Source organism: Ptychodera flava (genome assembly GCF_041260155.1).
Source record: "Ptychodera flava strain L36383 chromosome 3 unlocalized genomic scaffold, AS_Pfla_20210202 Scaffold_26__1_contigs__length_13983176_pilon, whole genome shotgun sequence".
NCBI classification, from domain to species: domain Eukaryota; kingdom Metazoa; phylum Hemichordata; class Enteropneusta; family Ptychoderidae; genus Ptychodera; species Ptychodera flava.
The window spans coordinates 5,974,613-5,999,044 of record NW_027248280.1 but is presented as its reverse complement, the minus strand read 5'-3'; the positions used below and the strand labels follow the sequence as shown (position 1 = coordinate 5,999,044).

The 24,432-nt window shown below is 36.3% G+C and overlaps 2 protein-coding genes and 1 long non-coding RNA gene across 3 annotated transcripts; 1 reads left to right on the top strand and 2 right to left on the bottom strand.

The window, feature by feature from the left end:
- Nucleotides 1-1,055: 1,055 nt before the first annotated feature.
- On the bottom strand, nucleotides 1,056-7,778 carry LOC139125842 (uncharacterized). Its single transcript, XM_070691939.1, has 6 exons — nucleotides 7,745-7,778; nucleotides 6,977-7,057; nucleotides 6,572-6,687; nucleotides 3,537-3,764; nucleotides 2,105-2,438; nucleotides 1,056-1,562 (listed from the first exon to the last, which is right to left on the bottom strand). The coding sequence occupies exons 4-6, from the start codon at nucleotides 3,653-3,655 to the stop codon at nucleotides 1,197-1,199; spliced, it is 819 nt and encodes a 272-aa protein (XP_070548040.1). The 5' UTR covers nucleotides 3,656-3,764; nucleotides 6,572-6,687; nucleotides 6,977-7,057; nucleotides 7,745-7,778; the 3' UTR covers nucleotides 1,056-1,196.
- Nucleotides 7,779-9,906: 2,128 nt separating this feature from the next.
- LOC139125922 (uncharacterized) lies at nucleotides 9,907-11,279 on the bottom strand. Its single transcript, XR_011550407.1, has 3 exons — nucleotides 11,121-11,279; nucleotides 10,257-10,376; nucleotides 9,907-9,998 (listed from the first exon to the last, which is right to left on the bottom strand). It is a non-coding gene; the product is annotated as an uncharacterized lncRNA (long non-coding RNA).
- A 3,107-nt stretch (nucleotides 11,280-14,386) lies between these two features.
- LOC139126147 (uncharacterized) lies at nucleotides 14,387-17,421 on the top strand. The gene is made up of 6 exons (XM_070692196.1): nucleotides 14,387-14,466; nucleotides 14,777-14,907; nucleotides 15,012-15,092; nucleotides 15,248-15,367; nucleotides 16,130-16,252; nucleotides 17,054-17,421. The coding sequence occupies exons 1-6, from the start codon at nucleotides 14,418-14,420 to the stop codon at nucleotides 17,240-17,242; spliced, it is 693 nt and encodes a 230-aa protein (XP_070548297.1). The 5' UTR covers nucleotides 14,387-14,417; the 3' UTR covers nucleotides 17,243-17,421.
- Nucleotides 17,422-24,432: the final 7,011 nt, after the last annotated feature.

Genomic DNA, 24,432 nt, shown 5'->3' with positions numbered 1-24,432 from the left:
GTGCTTGGAGAACGGGGTGAAAAAAAGATCCGGGCGTAATAGGTCAACCTGATTCTTTTTACTACATAGTAGTAATTAGATAATATGTCACCATATGTGTAACAATCGGTGTAGGCCTAATGCTAATATGTTGTATTATTTTATTGCCTTGATTGTAACAAGCTCTGCTGCAAGAAAATTGATAAAGGAAAAATCCAAAGCTTCTAAAATCATCTCCCAATAAACCTATTCAATACAATCCTTTCCAAATAATAACCATGAGAAGTATAAACAAAAAAGTCACACCATTGCTTACCGTAATTGCCATCTGTCCCTGAATTTGTGCATAATAACTGTGATTGCGCTTTAGAGTTGTTTTTGAGCCAATTTTTACCAAGTAACCAGGAAACCCCGCTTTCGGTGTCATGTGAGAGATGCTTACTGGACACTTTACTTTACTTTACTTCCAGACCGTCACCACAACACCGACAGCTAACAACAGAGTCCGGCGTTGCCCACAAATATGATCGTGCTTTGTCTATAAATATGCCACATTCTGTTACTTTGGTATCAAGATGGTTCTCCTTAGTTATGTTACAATATTTGGCAATTGCCAAGGGCTCATATTTCTACCGTATTTTAGAGAATATATATCAGGATTCAGAGACTGATAACTCATCAAACGTGAAATTAAATTTGTGGCATCACACGACTTTTGACTTTTCAAACTCTGAACTTTTGTATATAGGCCTATAGCCCTGCGTACGATGCTGTGTGTTCCGCTACAGCTAATAGCCCCGCTCACCACAGCCCTGCAAAGACCCGTACGTAGAGTTGGTGACTTCAAATCCATTTTTGGACTTGACGTAAAAAGCCAAATTGCTGCCGAAATTCAGCGTTCTTGGGCCCAAGTCGTATCCCTGCCTACCTCAGCTACTCGATCGCTTCCAAAAATGCCAGTCTTTTATTCTTTTTTTCGTAAATAACCGTCGATGTCGGCAACTCTCTCGCTAGCCTTGCGTACGTACGCAGTGTATGCCGCGCTGTGTGTTATCTTTTCCTGACTCTCACTGACTCTCTCTTTGTCCCTGTCTACGTCTCTGTTTCTTTCTATCCGTTGAGCTCTGCCTGGTCGTGAGATTGTCTATCTATCTGTCTGTCTGTCTGTCATTTGTCTCTGTATATCTCTCTCTGTCTTTTCTGTTCTTTTCCATGTATCAGTCAATGCCAAATGTTCTTTTGTGATGTGTGAATCTAAATCTGTTTAGTAGAAATACATTATGGTTTAGGTTGCATTTAAAAGCACTTTTTATTCGCCTGATTACACTCCTTTCAACCTTGAATTTTTTATTTACAAGTCTAAGGTTGCAGTTGCCACCTTTACAGTCATGAGCCACACTCACCATCTGTAATACATTTTGTGGTGGTAATAATTTGATTGTTGTACCCTTGTGTAGGATTTGGCAGTCAAATATAGCATCATATTCCCGCTGGGCAGTGTAATCATTTACTGCTACCATACTTATCCATGCCATATTTTCTAATTTTACATCATGGATTGAGTTGACTATACCAATCTCCACCTGTTGAAAATAATATCAATGTAGAAATTAGTGATATATTTAGTGATTGCCTTGTGTAATATTACATTATTTTATTGTTTAGGAAATTGATAGAGTTACCGAAACATGATCGTTCTATATTGAATTGTTTCTACTTTTGATTCTGGCAGTTGTGGTGGACACGTGCCCATTTTATCAAAATGTATAGATCTAACTATTACCAATTTGGGAAAAGGTAAGTGAACCAATGTTGTGAATATGTTACCGTTATCTTGATTAACTTAAGACTCTAACATAATTAACCTTTGCAACTAGGTAAAGTTGACTTTACAGAGCCTTCTGATCTTAGAACCAGAGCCCAATCCGGGCCCCAAATATGCCTTTGAGCCTTAGAATTACAGTTTGAAGGTCAGGTGTGTAGAATCCCAGAGGTCATGTGTTTATAAGTATTGATGGCTGTGAGGTTCCAAGCGACCTGACCTCAGACTAATCTGGGCACTGAGGCTCTTATAAGTCAACCTTCCTCTTGCAGCTGCCATTTAGTAACAGTGTAATATTAATACCTTGTTTTCATTATTGTTATACAAGACTGATGAGCCCACTTTGACTGTTTCACCAGATCTGGCTATGACTCCCTTGTAATTTATGTACTTTCCATTTGCCATATGTATGTCATCCACATCCAAGTTAGTTTGTTGTTCTTTGAGGAAGTCCAGTAATTGTTGGCCGGGTATGCTAATTCCTTGAATTGATGTTATTGTCTTGTGTCTTTGCTGATTCCTGTCTGGTAAAACTAATTGCCCTGCACATTTTATTGTGTTGACCTCACGACCAAATAGGAAGTTGTTCACTTCATCTGTCTTTCCAAAACCTTGGATACCAGATCCTGCTTCACATCTGTAAAGAATTAGAATGTCCACATTTTGCTCACATATAATATTATGTCAGTGCTATATCCTTGATAAAAAATTAGGCAACTGGTATTACATATTATAGCCCTAACATGGGACTATTTGCCCGAGGGTAGGTGACCATTTGCCCTCCTTACGTCGGGCAAATGGTCTCCTGCCCCTGGGGTACATAGTCCATTGTTTGGGCTATAATGTTTTTATTACATGTCTCTCTTACACAGTTTTCATTCAAAATATTTAGATTTATTGGCAAATGATAATCAAATGCTTTATTTCCATCTTAGATGAAAATCCGTTAAAAATGGAATCATTCGTATCACCGAATGGCGCATTGATATATTTAAATTACTGTTATACGGTTTATCATTTTTTTCCACAAAATTTTCCTAAACTTGGATTTCTTATGCAAAACATGAAATTTCAACATTTTTCAATCAAAACATTGTCAAGTTGAAAATAGTTCCAGTTCACTTTCAGTCCAGTGATGACTATGCGGCCTGCGACGTCATCGACGAGTACCATTGAATCCTATGTAGCGCGTGACGTTCGATATACAATGCATGTAATAAAAGGCATTTTTAGTTGCATTTAAAAGTAACAGTACTTGTGTATCACGAAAAATGTATGGGCTGAGTGAAATCTTTATTACCGGTCATTATTACATATGTACTGCCGTTTACTTGCATTGGAACCACAGGTATTTGCAATGTAGTGCAAATACCAAAAACAATATTCCCATACCTGAATGCAAATGAATAGAACAGCGCGCGATCCTTGTCTTTCAATGTGTGTCGCGTAAACTATTTAAAATGTGTTCGCTTGTCTTTTTAGTTCCTTTGTTTTCTTGATAAAATAAACAGGGGGAAACATATGTAATAATAACAGAACCCCATGGGGAGCGAGCAAGCTTGCTGTACCAGGGGTATTTGAACTCGTCTTTGCGCTGAATTCGGTTGTCCTTTCACCCCCGTGCTCGTGAAAGCACGACCGCCGGATCCCCCGCAAACACTCGTGCAAATACCGCTGTTACGGCGCGCTTGCACTCTCTCACCATGGGGTTCTGTCATATCATGATATAACTTACACTGTGTCATGTTCCTTCCATTTCCCACCATCTAACAAAAATCGTAGTATCTCTTGTTTCGCCAAATGCACCACTGTATCCGAGCTGGGGTTATGTCTGTTTGTGTACTCTTGGACCATTCTAATCCTTCCGTTCTCTTCTTCAAATTTTTCAGCCTGAAAGCCTTGGGTGTGTCCATGTCTGAGTATGTCATCCGGGATGTGAAGAAGGTAGTGGGTTGTCTGCTTCCTGAGAATTAAAAGATAAAGTTGAATAGGTTTGTTTGTTTTATGAAATTACAAAGACATAAATGAGACATTGTCATGACATAAAATGATGTTTGAATCTAATCCTTTTAAGATCAAGTCAGTCAAAATCATATCCATTTTCATATCATATCTTGCCAGGTTCAACTGTGTTTATCAGGTCAAGTTGGTGAAAATCAGTATAAATATTGTAGTGGTTTATTTGGTCAAGACTCAATAGCACGATGTTTAAGGTAAGAGTGATTATAACCATTTAGCATTTGATGATCCAAATGACCAGTATCAGTGTAAATCCAATGTTCCTGCAACCTAGCCTGGCAGTTCCGAATTCAGTCCTTATCATAGGAATGCACGATTTACACTGGTCCACAGGACTAGTACAATTCGAAATCCATTGGTCTGAATCCAAAAAAAATTGACATCCATGGCCAGAAGTCGGGATTTTTTCATTTTAGACATTTTTACATTTTAGTAGTGCATGTTTGACATGTTAGGTCGGAACCAACGTGCCTAAAATGCCAAACGTGCAAACATGACGGGATGCTCGCATCTAAAAAACAGTACACTTTTTTGGGCTCTTTCTGCACTGATAATATGCAATCTAACGTAGTTATATCAGATATAATCAGACATTACATAACGCTTAGTCAACAACTTCAGATACCAATAGCTTGGCCGGTACTACTTTATGCCAAGGTATTGTACAGTGAAGCGGCACAAACTCAATCTCGTGTAAACCTTGACAACAGTATTATCATTTCAGGACATCGGAATTTGTTCCTACTTTTATTAATTTGAACTAACATATGGCTTGTAGTATATTCATAGGTCCTAATCTGTGAAAATTAGGGTACAATGTTCAAAGAAGTTCAAGGCGAACGATAATCTGTATGAGTGAAGTGTGTTAGGCAAAATCTCTTCCCCGCACACTGGCTTTAATCGCTATCTCTAATCACATTTTGCAAACAGCTTACGAGATGGCAAATAACCTTAATTAGAAGCTCCATACCCGTTGAAAAGCCCATTTGCCGGGGTGAATATGCCTTGAAAGTGCACTGTTATTTAGATGGGAACGTCCCGTCATGACCTATTGTGTATCGTGCAGACCTAACGTTAAAGAACCTATGTCTAACATGTATAGCATTTAGGGCGTACAAATAAGTCCTATTCTATCATGCCAATCGTGCTAATCTATCGTGTATCGTGCACGCCCAACATGTATGCACCTATCGTATCTAAAGTGTCTAACATGTATATCATGACTGTACGATTGACATATGGTACCATTCGACTTATCTGGACATACACGTTAGACATTTTAGACACGTTAGGTCCATACACGTTGGGTCAGCACGTTACACGATAAGTTTGCACGATTGGCATGATAGATTTTGACTCGTGGACAACCTAAAATGACATACACGTTAGACATTTTAGACATGTTAGCTCCGTAAATCTTAGGTCGGCATCTTATACGATTCACGTGATGGCCTAAAAACACGGTAAGGTCTAACTCTATCATGCCAATCGTGCAAACCTATCTTGTATCGTGTAAACCTAACGTGTACGGACCTAACGTGTCTAAAATGTCTAACGTGTATGTCATTTTAGGATCAAAATCTATTATGCCAATCGTGCAAACCTATCGTGTATCGTGCAAACCTAACGTGTACGGACCTAATGTGTCTAAAATGTCTAACGTGTATGTCATTTTAGGATCAAAATCTGTTATACCAATCGTGCAAACCTATCGTGTATCGTGCAAACCTAACGTGGTCAGTACGTTACACGATAAGTTTGCATGATTGGCATGATAGATTTTGACTCGTGGACAACCTAAAATGACATACGCGTTAGACATTTTAGACACGTTTGCTCCGTAAATCTTAGGTCGGCACCTTATACGATATGTCTCAAGATTCACGTGATTGCCTACAAACACGGTAAGGTCTAACTCTATCATGCCAATCGTGCAAACCTATCTTGTATCATGCAGACCTAACGTGTTCGGACCTAACGTGTCTAAAATGTCTAACGTGTATGTCATTTTAGGTTTTCAACATCGGTCAAAATCTACCATGCCAATCATGCAAACCTATCGTGTATCGTGCAAACCTAACGTGTACGGACCTAACGTGTCTAAAATGTCTAACGTGCAGACTTTTACAGTGTGTAGTCATGCACGTTTGTCCTACACGTTTGGGTTCTATAATGTACAATGGCATACAATTGCCCATAGCACGATAGCTTCAACAATGTGAAACGTGCATTTTTACCAACTACTGGCCATAGCTCAAAATTGATAGTCCTTGACCTCAAATGACTGGATTTGCTCACCCTTGTTATGGACGATTTTAGGAAATCTCTAGTGGTCAAGACAGTGAAAGCACATTAAATGGGACTAAATATGGAACTAAATCAGTCAAATACTTCAAATGAGAAAACAAATGAAAATGTCAGGCTGGTCACATATGAATCCGACAGGAAAGGGATTTAACTTAATGATATCCAAAACTGGATTACATGTGAAATATGAGAACACTTTTCTATTTGACGAATTTTGATAGAACAAGATGTTTGTAGACCTTTTGATATAAACGTAAATCCTATATTATGTTATATCAGGTATTTAAGAGTGCCAAAAATATAATTGTGCAGAGACAGTATTGCATATCATAGACAGGTGTGGTGATATCTTACACTGTGTAAAATAATGAAAGGTTTTAACAAAGCACATTTCTCATTTTGACACTCAAAAACCTTATCGTATGGACACCAAAATTTTTATACCTTATTAGTGCACTTCCAATTTCTGTCAGCTTTGATATGAATTGTTGAATTATCAGTTTGAGGTGCTCCAATTCCTCACTTAAATATGGACCTGGTCTGTATACAAGGTGAGCTATCTATATGATGGAGAAATGGTTACAGTTTGTAAAGAAAGTTGTGTTGTACTTTTCTATGCGAGTATAATCCTTCTACTCTTATATTTTTTTCAGTCATTTCCAACAACCTTTGACTCAATAAGATGACTATTTGAGATGAACTCAGAAATTTAGCGTTGTGTTGTACCACTGGTATGTTCTTTATTGTGTCACCAGAAGCAGAGAGAGAGAGATGTGTGGTAAATAACTTGTACACTTTGATTGGTCTCGGCAACTCTAAATAAGGTATATGAACATTACATGAGCTTACCTCTGATAAAAGACAGTATGCTTGTATATACCCAATAGGGATGGAATTGCAGCGTGCAAGGTGGAAAGGTGCCACTTGTACCTGTATTTTTGAATAAGAATGTATTGACTTTACTAAATGACAGTTAATTGGTAAGCATTTTTGTTATATCTAAAATAACATTAGCATTAATTTTTGGCAATGTTTTCAGTAATTTTTTTTGTTCCATATATCACCTGCAGTTTCTTGTCCTACTCCCCACAGCATGCTATAATACCAATATTCTGTGTTGCAATATTCTCTCCACATGTGTAACAACCATTGTTATTTTGATAAATAATTCTAGTCCAGACCTTAATTCAATTTTCTTTAATAACCTATAGTTTCCTAAAATGTGGACTAGTTTATGACTACTGAACTTTATTTTTGCCAAAAACAAAATTTTAATGTTTCACTGAGATTTTAAATTCACTTACTACATGTTAAGTATAGGAAATCAGAAGGTCCATTTGGATTTTGTTTGGAAGGATATAGGGTCAAGCAAAAATAGTGAAAATAAATTGCAATTGGAAATAGTGTTCAACACTATTGAACCAGCAAAGTGGTACATAAGTCAGTCTATTTCATATTGGTATTACTTTATGTAATATTTACAATTCACCAGTTTTCTTTTTATAGTACTGCTCCAGATCGATTCACATGGCATATCCACAATTACTTTTTGAAAAAAAACAAAGTGACCTTCCATGATGACAAACCTAAAAATATACCGTATTATATTTGACATACCCAAAGCTTGTAGTGCCTACCAATGAAACTACCATAATGGCCATAGACTTCGAGGTCAACCTTCTTTCAAATGACGTCTAATCAAATTCCTCCATTGACAGCCCGAGGATTGCTTTGTCATTTTCATCCATGATGGCCATGATTTCACTGAGAAGGTTCTTGTTGGGATTTATAAGGACAGCATGCAATCTGTCTTGTGGCGTGTCACTAGAAATAATTTTGGTGAAATAATGTATTTTGTGAATGTGACGTTCTGTGTGCTCTCTAACAAAAGAAATTTCAGGAAACTTCAGAGTCAATTAAAAAATTTGTGAAATTTTCTTGATCCACAATGCATTATTAGCTATTCAACTGAAACTGACGAGTGAGTCCAGTGGTTCACGAAACAACATTGTAGAGATAAATTTGTGAAACAATTTCTTCAGCAACCATGAAATATTCCGCTCTGTCTTTTGTATTAAACACTTTGTATCGGACCAGTCAAACCACATACTTCGTGTGTATATATATATATATATATATATATATATATATATATATATATATATATATATATATATATATATATAATATATATATATATATAATATATATATATATATATATATACACGTGTGTGTGTGTGTGTGTGACATTCATAACGAACTCAATCTTAGTAGTCATTATGATTTATTTTAGAGGCAAATCCCTAAATTCCTGATTAAATTAAACAAAAAGCTAGAATTTCAGTGGAAAACAAAAGCCTTCAAGGTAGGTGGTTATGAAATTAGGACACCAAGTTACTAAAACAATAGACTAACATCAAGAAGTATGCCCTTTAAAGGTATACAGTCACCAGTGCAAATTTAGCCACTGTTACCATGGAGAGTGGAGATCTAGCCAATCACAGATTTTCACAGGGTGACCATGCAAAAAAAAAGTGCACCACCATATGGTCACTAAAAGACATAGACATACCCCTTTTGACCATATATGGACATATGTAAATTGTGGGTGACTGTATACCTTTAAGTATGCATTTTTCTGTATACCATTTTCTTGTTGGAAATTTGTACCAAGAATCATGTTTTCGCAAAATACTAGATTGTATATAATCTCATATAACAATGTAAAAGTGATTGATAAGGTTGTAACTTCATACCTTTCATTCAAAATATCTGAAAATGGTCTCAGTAGAGGATCGTTGTATAGAACAGTTTTATGTACAACAGCATGTAACTTTAAGGTACTCCCAGCCATTGAGTTTACTACCTGTTGATAAAAAGCACCACATTTGCCATTATTAGTGTCAGGCAGTGATTTTAATTGCTGTCAAGTTGCTCACAACTAAGACTGCTTTGTCAGAATTCCAACACTGATCTTTTGTGACAACTTTTATTGAGAATTGTTCCTATAAAAGTATTGAGACAGAAGTGGTTACAATAATTAACAGTAGATAATAAAGAACAATATATTGTCCAGTTATACATATTTGTCTCCACAGTGTGTATCAGTTGAGGTTGTGATGAGTGAAGCAAATAAGATGATACCAAGGACCTCAAATTGCCAGGCAGCTGTTTCTTGTTAACAAACTTGACAGGAATAGTGGATAGTGAATATTGGCAAAACATTGGAAATTTGGTTGTGCAGTAGTGCATGTTTTGAACAATTGCCAAGGATAGCTGCCAACATATGTAGGTGCTTCTTTTGGTATCACCTTATTTTTATCTTACCTTCTTCATAAATGACTTGATGATGCCAGTCTCTCTGTTTGATAGCAAGACTGGATCTCCAGCAAAATATCCCTTAACATGTGACGCAGGGAATTCTGACTGCCACTTTTTTCCTTCACATTGATGATGCAGTGTGTCCTTGTGTGTAGGAAATCTGTGAGCAAAGTTGTAACTTTTGTTAATTTTTCAGTACACATAACTTTTCAATATAGTTCGTTCCTGTCTAAAGCAACTCATGCCTACCCTTACATTCCTTATACCAGTACAAAAAAAAGAGTACAACATTTACTCAAATCTAACTGAATAAGTAACACCAGTGAACAGATTTAATGGTCACAGTATGTTAGATATTCAACCAGGATCAACGAAAGTAATAAATGAAAAATTAATGAAAGATCCTGTCCAAAAACTGGCCAACATTAGAAAAAAGTGTATAATGTTCACCTGTTTATACATGATGCGATTTTTGGGTTCCCCAGAAGTAGCTTGATGAGAGCTGATGGTTTGATGTATGTAAAGGGTGTTTCATCAGATGCCGTCCCCTGTAGAGAATTAAAGAGTATTATAATTTATTAAAAAAATAATACAGTCAATGACCTGGATAATTGAGACCCTAACTTTAGTTCAACTGATTTTCAAAGTTCTGCTAGCTTATATACACATAAGAACCTGGTCAGCCATCTCACAAACCACATAGTCCCCTCAGTTCACATGCAGTGACAATACCTTTAGAACTGATAGCTACTGTTTTTACTAATGATAAGTATGTTTGTCTTTTGTAATGGCAATGTTCAAATTACCTTTCCAATTAAATCTTCGAACCCTGGAACTGAAAACTGAGAGACAGATTCTATCGATGGTATATCTGGAACGTTCAGTTCTTCTAATATGAACCATATAAACTTCTTGGTTTCACGAGACTGAAAAGATGATAACAAGAATAAAGATGATAACAACTTCCGTAAAATTTTGTTAAAATTTCACCCGACAAAAAATACTGGTGGTAGATTTTTATTGGATCTATGAATATAGTTGATTCACTTATTGCCTTAACAAACTGAATCAACAAACTCACTCACGTTGAAAAGGATTGGGTCATAAAATTTAAACTAATAGTAAAAACAATCTATCTAACCAAACCCAATATAAGCTTGAAATCTGCTTAAACTTGACAACAACAACAAAAACAACAATCAATAATAATGATAATAATATGTGATGAATCTTTTATTATTTCGTAAATCACTGAGTATATGTTTGTTTTTTTTCTCACAGATGGGCTTTTTTAATTTTTTTTATTTAAAAAATTAAAAGTAGCATGGACTTTCATTGTATTATTTGTAAACAAAAATCAATAACAGTACCCTGGAAATATTGTGTATCAGAATTCAGAAAGTTCATGAACTTTATCACAAAAAGAAGTTGACAAAAACTGGTATTTATAGTTAAATCAACAGGTGTCACTTTTACATCTTAGGTGCATGAACTAAATGATATTAGACAGGGTATTGTAGGGAACACAACTGCTGATTTTTTTTTCGAGTCTCAGCACAATAACACTATTTTAAGTTAAAACTGAACACACACACACACACACACACATTAATACTCTACATGGAGAATACACATGCTGTTAATATAGTATATACAAAACATCAGCTTACCATTGGCCGAGGTCCTGAATGGCATAGTGTGTACAAAAGAAAGAAGATCTTACTGGGAAACGGATACCAGATATTTTCATCACACTGATCAAAGTTAGTATTATCTTCTTCATCATTAACCCCAATGTTTTCTGGAATACATACATCAGAAATGTCGTAATCTTCGTAACTGTCAACTTCGAAAGTTTCAGCACAAATGGGCGTTGAGGTCGCCGTGTCATCTGTAGTGACAATCCACTCACACAGACGGCTTAATGTTTTGTGTCTCTTGCTTTGTCGATGGCGTTGAATATTCGATTCTCTGAATGTTCTGAATTTACAATACTCGCATCTGAAAACGCGCTCCGTACCTTCACTTTCCGCCATTTCGTCTGCTTCAAGTATTAACCAATCAGCGTTTATTACATACAGATGGTATTGACTAGTGAAAATACAGCAGACGACATTCTCTTTGGTGACGTAATCACGATACCGCTCATCATCAGTTTTCCCACTCATCGCATGTTACGCATCGCTCGCTCCAGAGTTTTTTTCACAAGGTGAGTCATTCCACAATTGCATTATAAATATGATGTTTATTTAAACTACCATATGAATGCGGTTAAGATTGACATACAAAATAGTCAAACAATGTTATTTGGTGTACATACAGACCCCTCGGTTACAAACGATAATACAGTCGCGCGCATATAGTATTGTCATTTTTATACAAAATGCACTTTGTATTTTCCATTTAAGATATTTGCCATTTCAAATGATAAATATTGGGATAATAATACCAAAACAGTGTCGTCGTATATAATATATAGTTCATTAATACAAGTTATAAATGGAAAGGTGCTCGATGAAACATATAATGTATACACACGGGAAGCGCGAGCCAGTCATCTGCACCCACAGTCAAACGCTCGGGTCAAGTCACGCGCAAACGTATCGCCGGTGATACATATGAATCTGTAGTTTATCGACAATATCATCGTCGTTGTTTATATCACATCTTGTCATATACATTACAGATAAACAATCTGATTCACTATGTCCTCAACAGACCCCGACGAATTAAGTAACGATGATCTTTTTTACGTGAGTATACATTTTTGCTCACATGTTCACACACCGTGAGCATATGTTTAGCCATGTCTGTCTGTGTGTGTGTGTGTGTGTGTCTGTGTGTGTGTCCGTGTGTCTGTATCCCCATTATCTCAAAAACGGCTGAACGTATTTCAGTCAAATTTGGTAGACATCTTCAGAATTCAAATGGCTAGAACTGAAAAGGTTTTGGTGGGCGTGGCTTGCATACTTTTTGTTAATTTGCATAATTAATGATTTTAGAAAACAGATATACATTAAAACAACTGCACACAATTTGATGAGATTTGCTACAAATGTTGATCACACCTATATATATCAGCAGTGGGAACCATTAAGGGGTGACGTGAAAGATAGTCGCTAATTTGCATATTTAATGAACTTTCCTAATTAAGGATATATATCTGATTTGACACGATCAAAATTGACCAAACTTGCTACATGTATTGAAGATACTATGATACAATATTATTGAAAGTCATTTAGCATTTTCTCTTCAGGTAATTCCTAATTTGCATATTTAATAACTTTCCTAATTAGGGATATATATCTGATTTGACATGATCGAAATTGACCAAACTTTCTACATGTATTGAAGATACTATGATACAATATTATTGAAAGTCATTTAGCATTTTCTCTTCAGACAATTCCTAATTTGCATATTTAATGAACTTTGCTAATTAGGGATATATATCTGAATTGACTTGACCAAAGTTGACAAAACTTGCTACATGTATTGGAGATATTATAATACAACATTATTGAAAATCATAAAGCATTTTTACTTCAGTTAATTCCTAATTTACATATTTGATGAACTTTGCTAATTAGGGATGTATATCTGAATTGACTGGACCAAAATTTATGAAACTTGCTATATACATTAAAGACACTATGATACAACATTATTGAAAGTCATTTAACAGTTTTACTTCAGCCAATTCAGAATTTGCATATTTAATGAATTTTCATAATTTGGGATATTTATCTATATTGACTTGATGAAACTTGCTATGTACATTAAAGACAGTCATTTAGGATTTCTCTTCAGCCAATTCCTAATTTGCATATTTAATGAACTTTCCTAATTAGGGATATATATCTGAATCGACTTGACCAAAGTTGACAAAACTTGCTACTTTTATTGCATATACCATGATACAACATTATTGAAAATCATTAAGCATTTTTACTGCAGCCAATTCCTAATTTACATATTTAATGAACTTTGCTTATTAGGGATATATACTGGGATTTACTTGATCAAAGTTGGCAAAACATGCTATGTACATTGATGATTATACCAGGTTAAAACAATATCAAAAGTCATTTCACATTTTCATGTCAGGTCATTTATATTTGCATGTCTAATGAGCTTTCACAGCTCGGCATATATGGCTTGAAGAACTTGGCCAATGGTAATTACACTTGCTATATAAAGTGGAGATACAATGACAGCAGTCAAAGAACTTTAATATTTTTATTTCAGCTTATTACATATTTGTATACTTCATGACCTAATCGGCAGTGATTATTGTTCATTATGTTGATCATAATACTTTCAATGAAGTTGTAAACATGTGGCAAAGGTTCAATTTTACACAACTGCAATATATAATGAAACACGTGAGCATTTTCAGTTCATATCTGGTAATGTATTTGTGTGTTATTTTGATCTCGGAATGTCGACCGAACAATGCTCCATAGCCATAAGGTTGAAATATTTTCCGGTTTTGCAATAATTTCCACAAGAGTTACTAATCTAAACGTACGACGTCCGAGTACTACATGTACATACTACTTCTTGACTTTGTTTTTGTTTCTTTTTATGAATGAAACTTTGCATGTAGGTCATCGGTCACAAGCGAAGGGTCATTAATGGCACCTTCACGTCGAAGACCTCTCACACAAGTCCAAGCTGAACCGTTTTCCAGGAAACATTTAAGCCTTTCACAACATTTCTTATTGGGTAAATGGAGTCGTATAGACTAGATACAATGCATCACAGTCTCTCTATCCACAAACAGTTACTATTATTACAAAGCACAGTGTTTCGTGTGATTAATATATAAACAATAGGATTTGTGTTGGAGATCGCGCCCTCGTGTATAGGCTGCACGCATCCTTTGTTTTTTAATGGACTCAACAGGTGGTCGTTATGACTGCATTTTTTATTGTTAGGATTCTCAAGAATCTCGGAGTAACATGGATCATCATGACACTATGGTTACTGAAAGAAGTGATGTTGACACAGGTTAGTAACTGATAAATATAATGCTTTCTACAGAGAAAGAGACCCCTTTCAACAGTAGACATTACATTAAAACAAAATTGTTAGACTATGCATATAATTATTGAAAGTCAGTTTTAGAATGTCCCTTTTGGAAGTAGGGGCTACTGAAATATAGTATCTCAGGCTTTTAGAACACCGTAATATATTGTTAAAAAAAGATAAATATTCAACGAAAATTTAAACTGTAAATTCTCATTACCTTGTGTTTTACTGTATATCAGGTTGGATTAACACCAACTAAAAAAGTGTAATCTAATTTTTTATTTTGTAGCAACACTGACAAGAGAGAACAACAATATGTTGAAAGAGGTACTAAAAGAACTCAGAAGCATTAAAAAGAGAATAGACAAGCTTGAAGAAAAGGGCCAAATGGAATGGAAAGTTGAACGGGCCAAATGCAAGGTGATATATTTAAAATACTAATTATAAATTGAATAACTCTTATCACTACAAATAGATAAATAGAAAATACTAAAAAATGTTTTTCTTTTTATTTTATTTTGCAGCCTGAATATTTATGCTTTCTGAAGTCATTGTTTACGAGGAACCACTATCTATATTACGATAACCTGCCAACAGAATTTATGGTGAGTAGTGCATTATGCAAATGTCAAAATATGCATTTCCCGATACAAAATGTCTAAACATCCACATGCAGTATTACTATCTACTTACCATTGAATTTTCAATTACATTTATATATATTATTTATTAAGTATGCATTTTTATTTTTGAAAAATAGGACAAGATAAAAAGCCTTCTAACTGCTGAATTGGCTGAGGCAAGCTCATCTAATTTGCAGAAAATGATATCATATGCCTTGAAGAAATTCTCTGATTTCCGGGGTGATGTAAGGGCCAAGGTGTGTACAGTAAATATTAGTATAAAACACACTCTTACATACACAGCACACAAATTTGAACACAGCAATACATATTCATGAACTATATTCCTGCAGCATGTTATTCTTTTTCTAATTTATATCATAAAAAATTAGTAACAATGGCACTGTAATTTCTAAATACTTGGGTGGTATGATAGATATACCTAGCAAAATGTAAGATTGCATGTGTAGAGGTCCTTTTGACAACATTTTTGTGATAAAAGAACTGCTTCTGGATAGCCCATAATTACAAACCTCACATACATACACAGTATATACACAGACATGCCCATGAAAGAATAGTTTTCAGCAACAAATTTACTACATATTGTATAAATAACATAACAACATTAGGTTCAAACTGTTCTATTTTGTCTCACAAATTATTCTGATTTAATGGGTCATATAGGTGATTAATGGCCGGAAAAGGCAAAAAAACAAATAGTTACTAGAAATAGAAAACTAACACTTCAGGGATTTTCATCAAAAAGAAAGATAGTCTCAAATTACAATTCAATTTGAACAAAAATCACCCAAGGGACCTACATATCAAAATTCTGAGAAATATTTCTCGGACAAATGGTTTCAAATGTAGTGATTTTTTATTGGTAGTATTGCAGGACAGAAACATAGTCTAATAAGATTTGTATCAGAAAAATTACAAAACATAAGCACAATTTCGTGTTCATAATCTTACTTATTTCTTATGTTTTTTTTTATATATCGCCTAAAATCATATAGCTCCTGAGAAGCCAGACAAATAGAGGGCTGCCAATAAACGACCTGAACACACTGTTATGGAAAGCATACTTTCCTGTTGAAGATGTGGACCTTGAGTGTACACTCAAGAAAACACTAATAATGGTAGAAACAATTTCTTTGTCTTCAATTTTATTATCGTTTTTAACTAAATCACAACATTTAACACATTTGTATTTGCATACAAATGTCAAACACTGAAAATGGACATTAGGTGTTATATGAAAATGTGACTACTAAGTTTGAATTAAAAGTTCTCTCAAGATAAATTATTATACTTGTATCAACCAAATACTGACTGAAAGTTGCAAGGCATTTTTCATTAAAAATATACTAATGTTCACTTATTTGTACTTGTAAATAATGCTTAATATATTGATAACATACATCTCTGAATACAGTTGGGTAACATTACTTCTGATAAATAATATCAGCTGATGAGTATATCCAAGTTACGCCAGGACATGGATTTAGTTGAACCACTCTCCCGATGCATGTGACTGAAAACCTCAACAAGAACCAAACATTTGTTGATGTTATAATTATATACTCAACAAAATATGAAGTTCCTTCAGAGGCTACAGTCATTCTAGTTGTATTACAGCTGCTCTTTAACAGGGTCGACTCAATGTTACATGTTCAAACAGTGTATACAGGTATACTGTGGATTAGCTGTGGAAACGCAGCTATCTGTTGGCGGGGTAGCGGGCATCGCTATGCGGGTCAAAGGTCAACCCCGCCATGGATATGGTTGACCTTTGACCCGCATATCGATGCCCGCTACCCCGCCAACAGATAGCTGCGTTTCCACAGCTAACTGTTGATAAGCCTGCAATGAAAAATTGAGAAACATTAAACAAAATTTCATGTTCATCATCTTACTTACCTTGTTTGATTTTGTTCCAGAGAGCATATGCCCATTCCAAGGACCTGTTTGGTAGAATTGGTACAAGAACAATTAAAGAGGCAAACAATTTTTGGATCAATTTTGACAATTTTTATACGCGATGCATGGAGGATGGGAGGGAGCGAAAATGGGAATTGTGGGAGGAACGGGATGAACGAAGGCGAAGGGCATTTTTGGGGGAGGAATAGACCTTAGTATCTGCAAGAATTGTAGCACTTGTGGGCTGGCTCATGTGGTGTAGGATTCTGTCAAGAGGCTTGCTACTACTGGTATTGTTGTTTTCTTAAAAATGAATTTGTGTGTTTTGTTACTGCCTTATTGGAATTTAAAATTAATAACAATTTTTATTGATTTTCTTTACAGTTCCGAAATGATATTTGAATAAAGTCAATGTTACAGTTAACCTCATGGCTATGTGTATTTTGATCTACATACACTAAGGTAAGCTCAGTTTATATTAACTCTTCTGCTTGATGTACATGTTTCCATATTATACTGTCTGCACGGTTGTAGTTTTCATTTCCATTGATGATAAAATAAACCAATGTGGGAGTTTTGCAACAGCTATACCTATCAAATTTCAGTAATTTATTCTATAACGTTTACCTTTTTTCATCACTGTAAACTTAGATCAAATCAATGTTTGGATCCATATGTATACAAAAATAGAGGTACTACGTCCACACTATACTTGTTCAATCTCAGTGAAACTACCTACCTCTGACCACCTTTCTCTAACCATGAAGGTACCTCCATGCTCTAACCATGGAGGTACGAGGTCTATGTCAATCCAGGGATGTCCATGCTCTATCAAATGTTAAGAATTTACGTTTCTTCACAATTAAAGTTTCAAAGTGATGGATCTAGGTGCAGACAATATAAATAGGGAAACATGTACACTCTCTCGGATTTCTCAGCCTACGTTTAACACATCAAACAAACGGCTGATCGAGGTAGATAAAGCAGAATTGTGAGAGGTCAGTTCGGCTGCCTATCTTTTAAAGTTTTACATTCAAACTTACATGAAATGAAGACAAAATGTGTATATACATCCAGGTCAATTGCAAAATATTGAAACTTTCATCACTTTACATAATAGCAACGGCAGCAAAACTGACTTCATAAACTGAGCAAAAGATTGACTCCCTAGGTCAAGCATAAATACATCATTTGACCGGAGGTCAAATGCCAGGTCATAATGGCGAAGCTTATTTAAATCCTTTAAGTTGTACAGTCTAGACCAAGGTTGGCCAACCATCCTTGTTTCGACATATGTAGCCAAAGCTTGGGACAATATTTGCTTGTACAATCCTTGCCGAAGCTTGGTAGTTTTAAGCTTTCACAAAGATTGATACGCCTCAAGGTTCAACCAAGCTTTGGATGTCAAATCTTCAACAAAGGTCAGTACACCTAAGGTTCGGCAAGCTTGGTTTTCCAAAGGTTCGGCAAAGGTCGGCACGCAAAGTCTTGTAATAAGCTTCGACGCTGAGCTTCATCTAACCTTCGACCAAGCTTTGGCAAAGGCACTGCACAATCGCGTGTGTAGCAGGTGAACTTTGAGTTAAATGTTCTGATTCGGTAACATGAGTGGAAGAGATTGAATCATTGAAAGAAATATTTAAATTAGCAAAATGAGTTTTAAAAACATGCGTCCGGAACTGTTTTTGACAACTTGTCCCGCAAACTTGTCCTGTTTTCGTGATCTAAAGCGTTATATTTATCAGGAAGTGGTTGATAAAGTCTCTTCTTGGCATCAACTAGAGGTCTCTTCACGGTTCCTAAAAGAATAACATAAAAACCCCAAAAGACTTATCAGGGTAATAGCTATACTATTGAATGTAAATTAAGATAGAGTCTATTTGATGATTAAGTTAATCAAGATGTTACGTTATTTTATTAGAAAACATGTCATCAGAACGATGAAAGTATACATCATGAAAAACTGTCTACATTAGGTTAAAGAGCATATGACATGAGTATATCACTTGAAACAATCACGATAAAATCGTCGTCAGTTTGCTAGTTTGTCCCTCAGCACAAATAATAATTCTACTTAAACCACGATCATGACGTCACAGTATACAACAAAACCACATTCACTCAAAGAACCTCCTACTACCAGTCGAGGCAAGGTTCAGAAATTATCCTAGGTAGTTGTAGAACTCACAGAGGTAGTTATAGAACTACCTCTGGGGGTTCTGGAGGTAGTTCTAGAACCCCAGAGGTAGTTCTAGAACTACCTCTCGGGTAGGAGACACTCAATCACCTGTCACACAGAAATGCAAATACACTGTTCAGTTTGCAGATTTCCATTTATTTCTTGGGTACAATAATTGAATCAGAATGTCATTTTAACAAATTTATGGTAATACTGATTGAGGATGAATCCTTTGCCGACACTGCCGCTGCCGCTTGATTCCGTGGCTTTGGTCACACTGTTCACTGATGTACATGACAATTTTCTTGGTGGCTCAGGGGCTTCTCCATTGCCTGATATGATATAGAAAGACATTTAGTCGATTAGTCGATAAAGTGCAATACAGCCAAACACGGGTGAAATAAATGCGTTACAAACACCAACCAACCGCTGAACAGAAATGTCCCTCCCCTCCCCCCAAACTGTTATGACATCTTACTATCCCAAAACTAACTGTTACATTTCCCAAATAGTTATGAGCTCTAATTCATTATGGTTCAGTTCACCACTCTTTGTTTCATTAAAATATTAAATATTTAACATTTGCGCGTACCTTGGAGAATTCTGCTTACTTTCTCTTGCTGTTTGTCAGATGTGCGCTTGTAGTGTCGGACAGCGTCGCTACGATGGCCAGTCTTTTCGCAGATCAACTGTTCATCAATGTCGGCATCATACAAACGTGTTGCTGCTGTCGCCCTTAAAGAATGATTTGTTCGAAACCCAGGGATATCAGCTTCCTTGCATAGACGGGCAATAGTACCATGAAGAGCGTTATGACCTAGTTTCTTTGAGCTATACCAACATGTAGCCGTAAGTTTTGCCAGAGGATATAGGTATTAACCATCGTCAGGTCTATTTGGAGGACTGTTGAGGAAGAATAATAGAAATAAATGTTTACAGTCAACATGAGCATAGTTTACGTGTATATCGCACGCAAATGTTTCAAAAAGTTTACGAGTGGACACATCAAGATGCCATTAGCTAAATGTAGAGGTTAAATTTGATATTTGACTGATATAAGGTGAGAAGTTTCTGTTTGCTGTAAGTTAGAAATCTAACGATATAAATGTGTGAAGACAGAAATGGGTAAAACTTACCATAAATTGTTGTAGCGTTCATACAGTCTTACTATACATCTCTCAGGATTGTGTGCATTCTCGTATGCTCTGGTGACTTTTTGTCGAATTTTTCGACTCGACAGTCCTCCCTGGTTAGACTTACTGACATCTTCTCTATATTCCAGATACTTTTTGCCTGATATATCTATTTTCAGTTGTATTTGAGAGTTTTTATGGCGCAGGTTTCTGTGCTCTATACCACCACGTAGAGCAAAGTGCAAACCAAACAAGTAAATTTGAGAATCAAGGAGCGACTGCGGTGTATGATCTCCCAAGAGTTTCCTTTCCCATAATACGTTTTCTTCGTCAACTGATATGATTTGCGCTTGCCTTCTGTGAATTCCAATCCCACTCTTCGCTCTCATTTTCATGACACAATCGAGACTTCTTTTTATATCAGCGAAAAACGGGTCACTCAAAAATTGAACATTTCTTACGTGTTCTGAGACGAACTTTTGTATACACATGACAATTTCATAAACCGTTTTGCCGGGAAAATCAGAACCGTCGCGTTTTTTCACTTCTTGAACGAATCTTGTCAGAGAGAAATTAATTTCATCGTTTGTCATTTCAGTAAGTGACGGTTCAATTTTGCTTAATTGTTCTAGCTTATTGTCTTCAATACGCCTGTTTCTTTCCTTACGCCATGTTTCGAATAATGAAACGGACCAATGTAATTTTTTCCTAGTATTGTAAGGTACATTGACATCAAATATTTTTTGTAAATCTGAATCGCATACTAGTGCCCCGACTCTCAAACTATCGTTATTTTTCTGTTTGTCTGAGTGACTATTAGAGGCTGCTCTCTCAGTTTTTCCAACACTGCGAATTTCTTGGTTGACGCTGCTAGTGCCCTCGGCCCCATTATACTGTAAATTATCAAATTCCGTAAGGAAACTCTGGGGAGAAAACACTGGGAACTCACCAGAAGAGTCTGAATTCGATTGAGTGTCCTTAAATGAGTTTTGTGTTATGAATATACTGTCACTGTCAGACATGATGTGACCTGCGCCAACCAAGCTCTGAACTGAAATGCATAGGCAGCAGTTGTCTGACACGTCATCATGGGCGTTATGTAACACGCCTTCGAAATTGTAAAGACAATTGAGCTGCATTTGGAAATTAGCATATAGAGTTGCGACTCGATATGTGAATATTGAGATGAACACCTGCTGAAATGTGAAACTTGCAAAGCCAAGCCGGGCGGTCTAGAACTACCTGGCTTCAGCGTAGTTCATTTTGACAAAGGTTGTGCCATGCAAATTCCACCTTCAAAATTCACTAATAATCGTCTCTAGATTTTATATTTTCTGTCCAGGACTTTCTCTTGTAGACAAACACAGTTCCAACTGTATCGTAGTTTGTCGAGGATCGTGGTTTAAGTTAGAGAACCACCTCCCCCTCGGTGGTTCTTGGTTTCGAATCGCCTCGGGCCTGCGGCCCTCGGCGATTCGAAACCAAGAACCACCTTGGTGTCGGTGGTTCTCTATTACATAAACAATGAACTTACCTGTAGCATCATATTTTCTCTGCTTGAAGTTCATGTCTCTCACTCTCAGTGGTGTTATGACAGTCTTTATATTTGGTATTTTCCATTAACACATTTCATCAGTACAACAAGCTGGATTCGTCATACCGCTACGGTTAGCTGCCTCGACTCTGAAGAGCACATGGCTACAAGTTTCACTCAGTCTGTAATTAGTCCCCATAGTCCGGGGGACTTATAGGTTTGGTCATGTCCGTGCGTGCATGCATCAGTCAGTGAGTCAGTGCGTGCGTGCGTCCGTCCGTCCGTCCGTCCGTTCACGCAGATATCTCAGAGATGTCTGGAGCGATTTCATTCAAACTTAGTACAAGGATTACTTCATATGTCATACATATGCACGTCGATTTTTTTTGTGATACGATCCAATATGGCTGCCAGGCGGCCATTTTGTTACAATTTTTTTCATGTACAGCGCCATAACTCAGGCATATCTCAACCGATTTTATTCAAACTTGGTACAAGGACATTGACCTATGTCATACATATGCACGTCAATTTGTTTTGGTGATACGATCTAATATGGCCGCCAGGCGGCCATTTTGTTATGATTTTTTCATGTACAGAGCCATTACTCAGGCATATCTCAACTGATTTTAATCAAAGTTGCTACAAGGACATTGACCTATGTCATACATACCGGTATGCATATTGATTTGTTTTCTGATACGATCCAATATGGCCACCATGTGGCAATTTTATGACGATTTTTTCATGTCCTGAACTACAACTCAGACATGTATCAAGCTAATTTATTCAAAAGTATTTTCATCACAGACCTTATGAAGAGGACTCTATCCTCTCTGAGGAACTGTAATCAAAGTACCCATTAACAAGTGGGGACTGTGTCATCAACGATGACTTGTTAATCAAAGACTTGTTAATCAAAGACAGAGACTAATGATCCATCTTAGAATAATCTATTACCCACACAACAACAGCAATATAACTTGAATACAGTAACCGATAGAGAAATAATAAACTAAAACAACAATGTGTTTCAAGTCAAAATGAAACATTCGATTTACCAATATATTTTAACGAAGATTGCTCACAGGCATCCCATGCACATTTCGAAGCAATAAACCACACCTGTTCCATCATTCACTTTCCTGACTGTTTACTTAGTATATATAGTTACACATCAATCAGACTGATAGCAATATAACACGTATATCAAATAAAGTGTGAAGACTTACCTAGCAGTGCAGGTACAATATGCAGAATGAATGTCACCATGTTTCGTTGTGCAGACCCATAAGTCATGTGGGGGACAGTTTATCTTCTGGGATGGTGTACATTTTGCGTGTAGAAAGACATAACTACTACCTTCAAAAATGTTATGAAGAAAGATTTCCTTCATCCAGTTGTTGTCAAAAAACTGATACGATTTTCCTTCTTTATACTCATTGAGTATTCGTTTGGCAAGTCCAATGTCACTTCCATAACATAATGGCATATATCATTAAAATAAATTGGTGTCATTTCTTGAAAGGCAGGGTAATCTGTATTCATCATACAAGTGTCACACTACATACAAAATTTTATTGGAATTGTTCCCAGTGGTGCCATAACATTTGTATCAGATGCATATGAAGGATCGATATCAGACGTAGATATTGTTGAACGATCTGGCTTGATTGACAAATTAAATAGGGGTGACCTAGTACTTGCTGATAGAGGTTTCACCATCAAAGAGACACTTGCAGAAAGGAGTGTGGACCTTAATATCCCGCCTTTTTTAGATGGAAGAGATAAGTTGACACCAGGTGAGGAAATAAAAACAAAACAAACTGCCAGAGTGCGTATCCATGTAGAAAGGAGCATAGAGAGAATTGAGAATTAAAAAATTCAGATTACTTAAGAAGGTAATACCATTATCTTTACAACCAGTGTTCTCGCAAATGGCATCTGTAGCACGCTGCCTAGTAAATTTCCAAGAACCGTTTGTGATGTAGGGAGACGTACTCAGTCCGGGTAATGTCCTTACAGAGGATATTAAGATAAATCCATCAGCTAACCTGCAGTTGCCAACTTCATGAATAGTTAACTATGCAAACTTAGTCTTGTAGATTGCAGCATGTTCCGAACTTTTCGGCTAGATTCCATCCTTTATTATTAGCACTCGGTAGTTTTTTAGATGTAGACATTATGCACAATGTTCAGTACGGTCGAGATGGTGACTGCCACAAGTGATTAGTGCATCGAAAATTACTTTTTGGATGGTTTTTCTGGCCAAGTACCGCTCCTAGAGATCAGGATTTGACCCTTGTAAATTTACATAAGTTATTTGTCGCCAAATATTGCCTACTTTTGGTTAAATTTTAATATAACCTTGCCATCTGTAGTATGAAGAATATTTCAAGCTATTCTTGTCTGTCAGCGGAGCACGATGCAGCACAATTTTTTCGATGACCATACATTTCACGGTATGATTGACCCTTCGCTCAAAAAAAAGGTACGCCGGACCAATCGACGAGAAGTTAACCAAAAGCTGGAAAAGAGAATGAAAAGTGTCAA

Excerpts from the sequence above, each read along its gene's own strand:
- LOC139125842 (XM_070691939.1), bottom strand. The coding sequence starts at position 3,655 with ATGGTCCAAGAGTACACAAACAGACATAACCCCAGCTCGGATACAGTG. Across the intron at positions 2,439-3,536 it reads TGGAAGGAACATGACACAGT|ATGTGAAGCAGGATCTGGTA; the intron begins GTAAGTTATATC and ends AATTCTTTACAG. Across the intron at positions 1,563-2,104 it reads ATAACAATAATGAAAACAAG|GTGGAGATTGGTATAGTCAA; the intron begins GTATTAATATTA and ends TATTTTCAACAG.
- LOC139126147 (XM_070692196.1), top strand. The coding sequence starts at position 14,418 with ATGGATCATCATGACACTATGGTTACTGAAAGAAGTGATGTTGACACA. Across the intron at positions 14,908-15,011 it reads TTGAACGGGCCAAATGCAAG|CCTGAATATTTATGCTTTCT; the intron begins GTGATATATTTA and ends TTTATTTTGCAG. Across the intron at positions 15,368-16,129 it reads GGGGTGATGTAAGGGCCAAG|CTCCTGAGAAGCCAGACAAA; the intron begins GTGTGTACAGTA and ends AAAATCATATAG.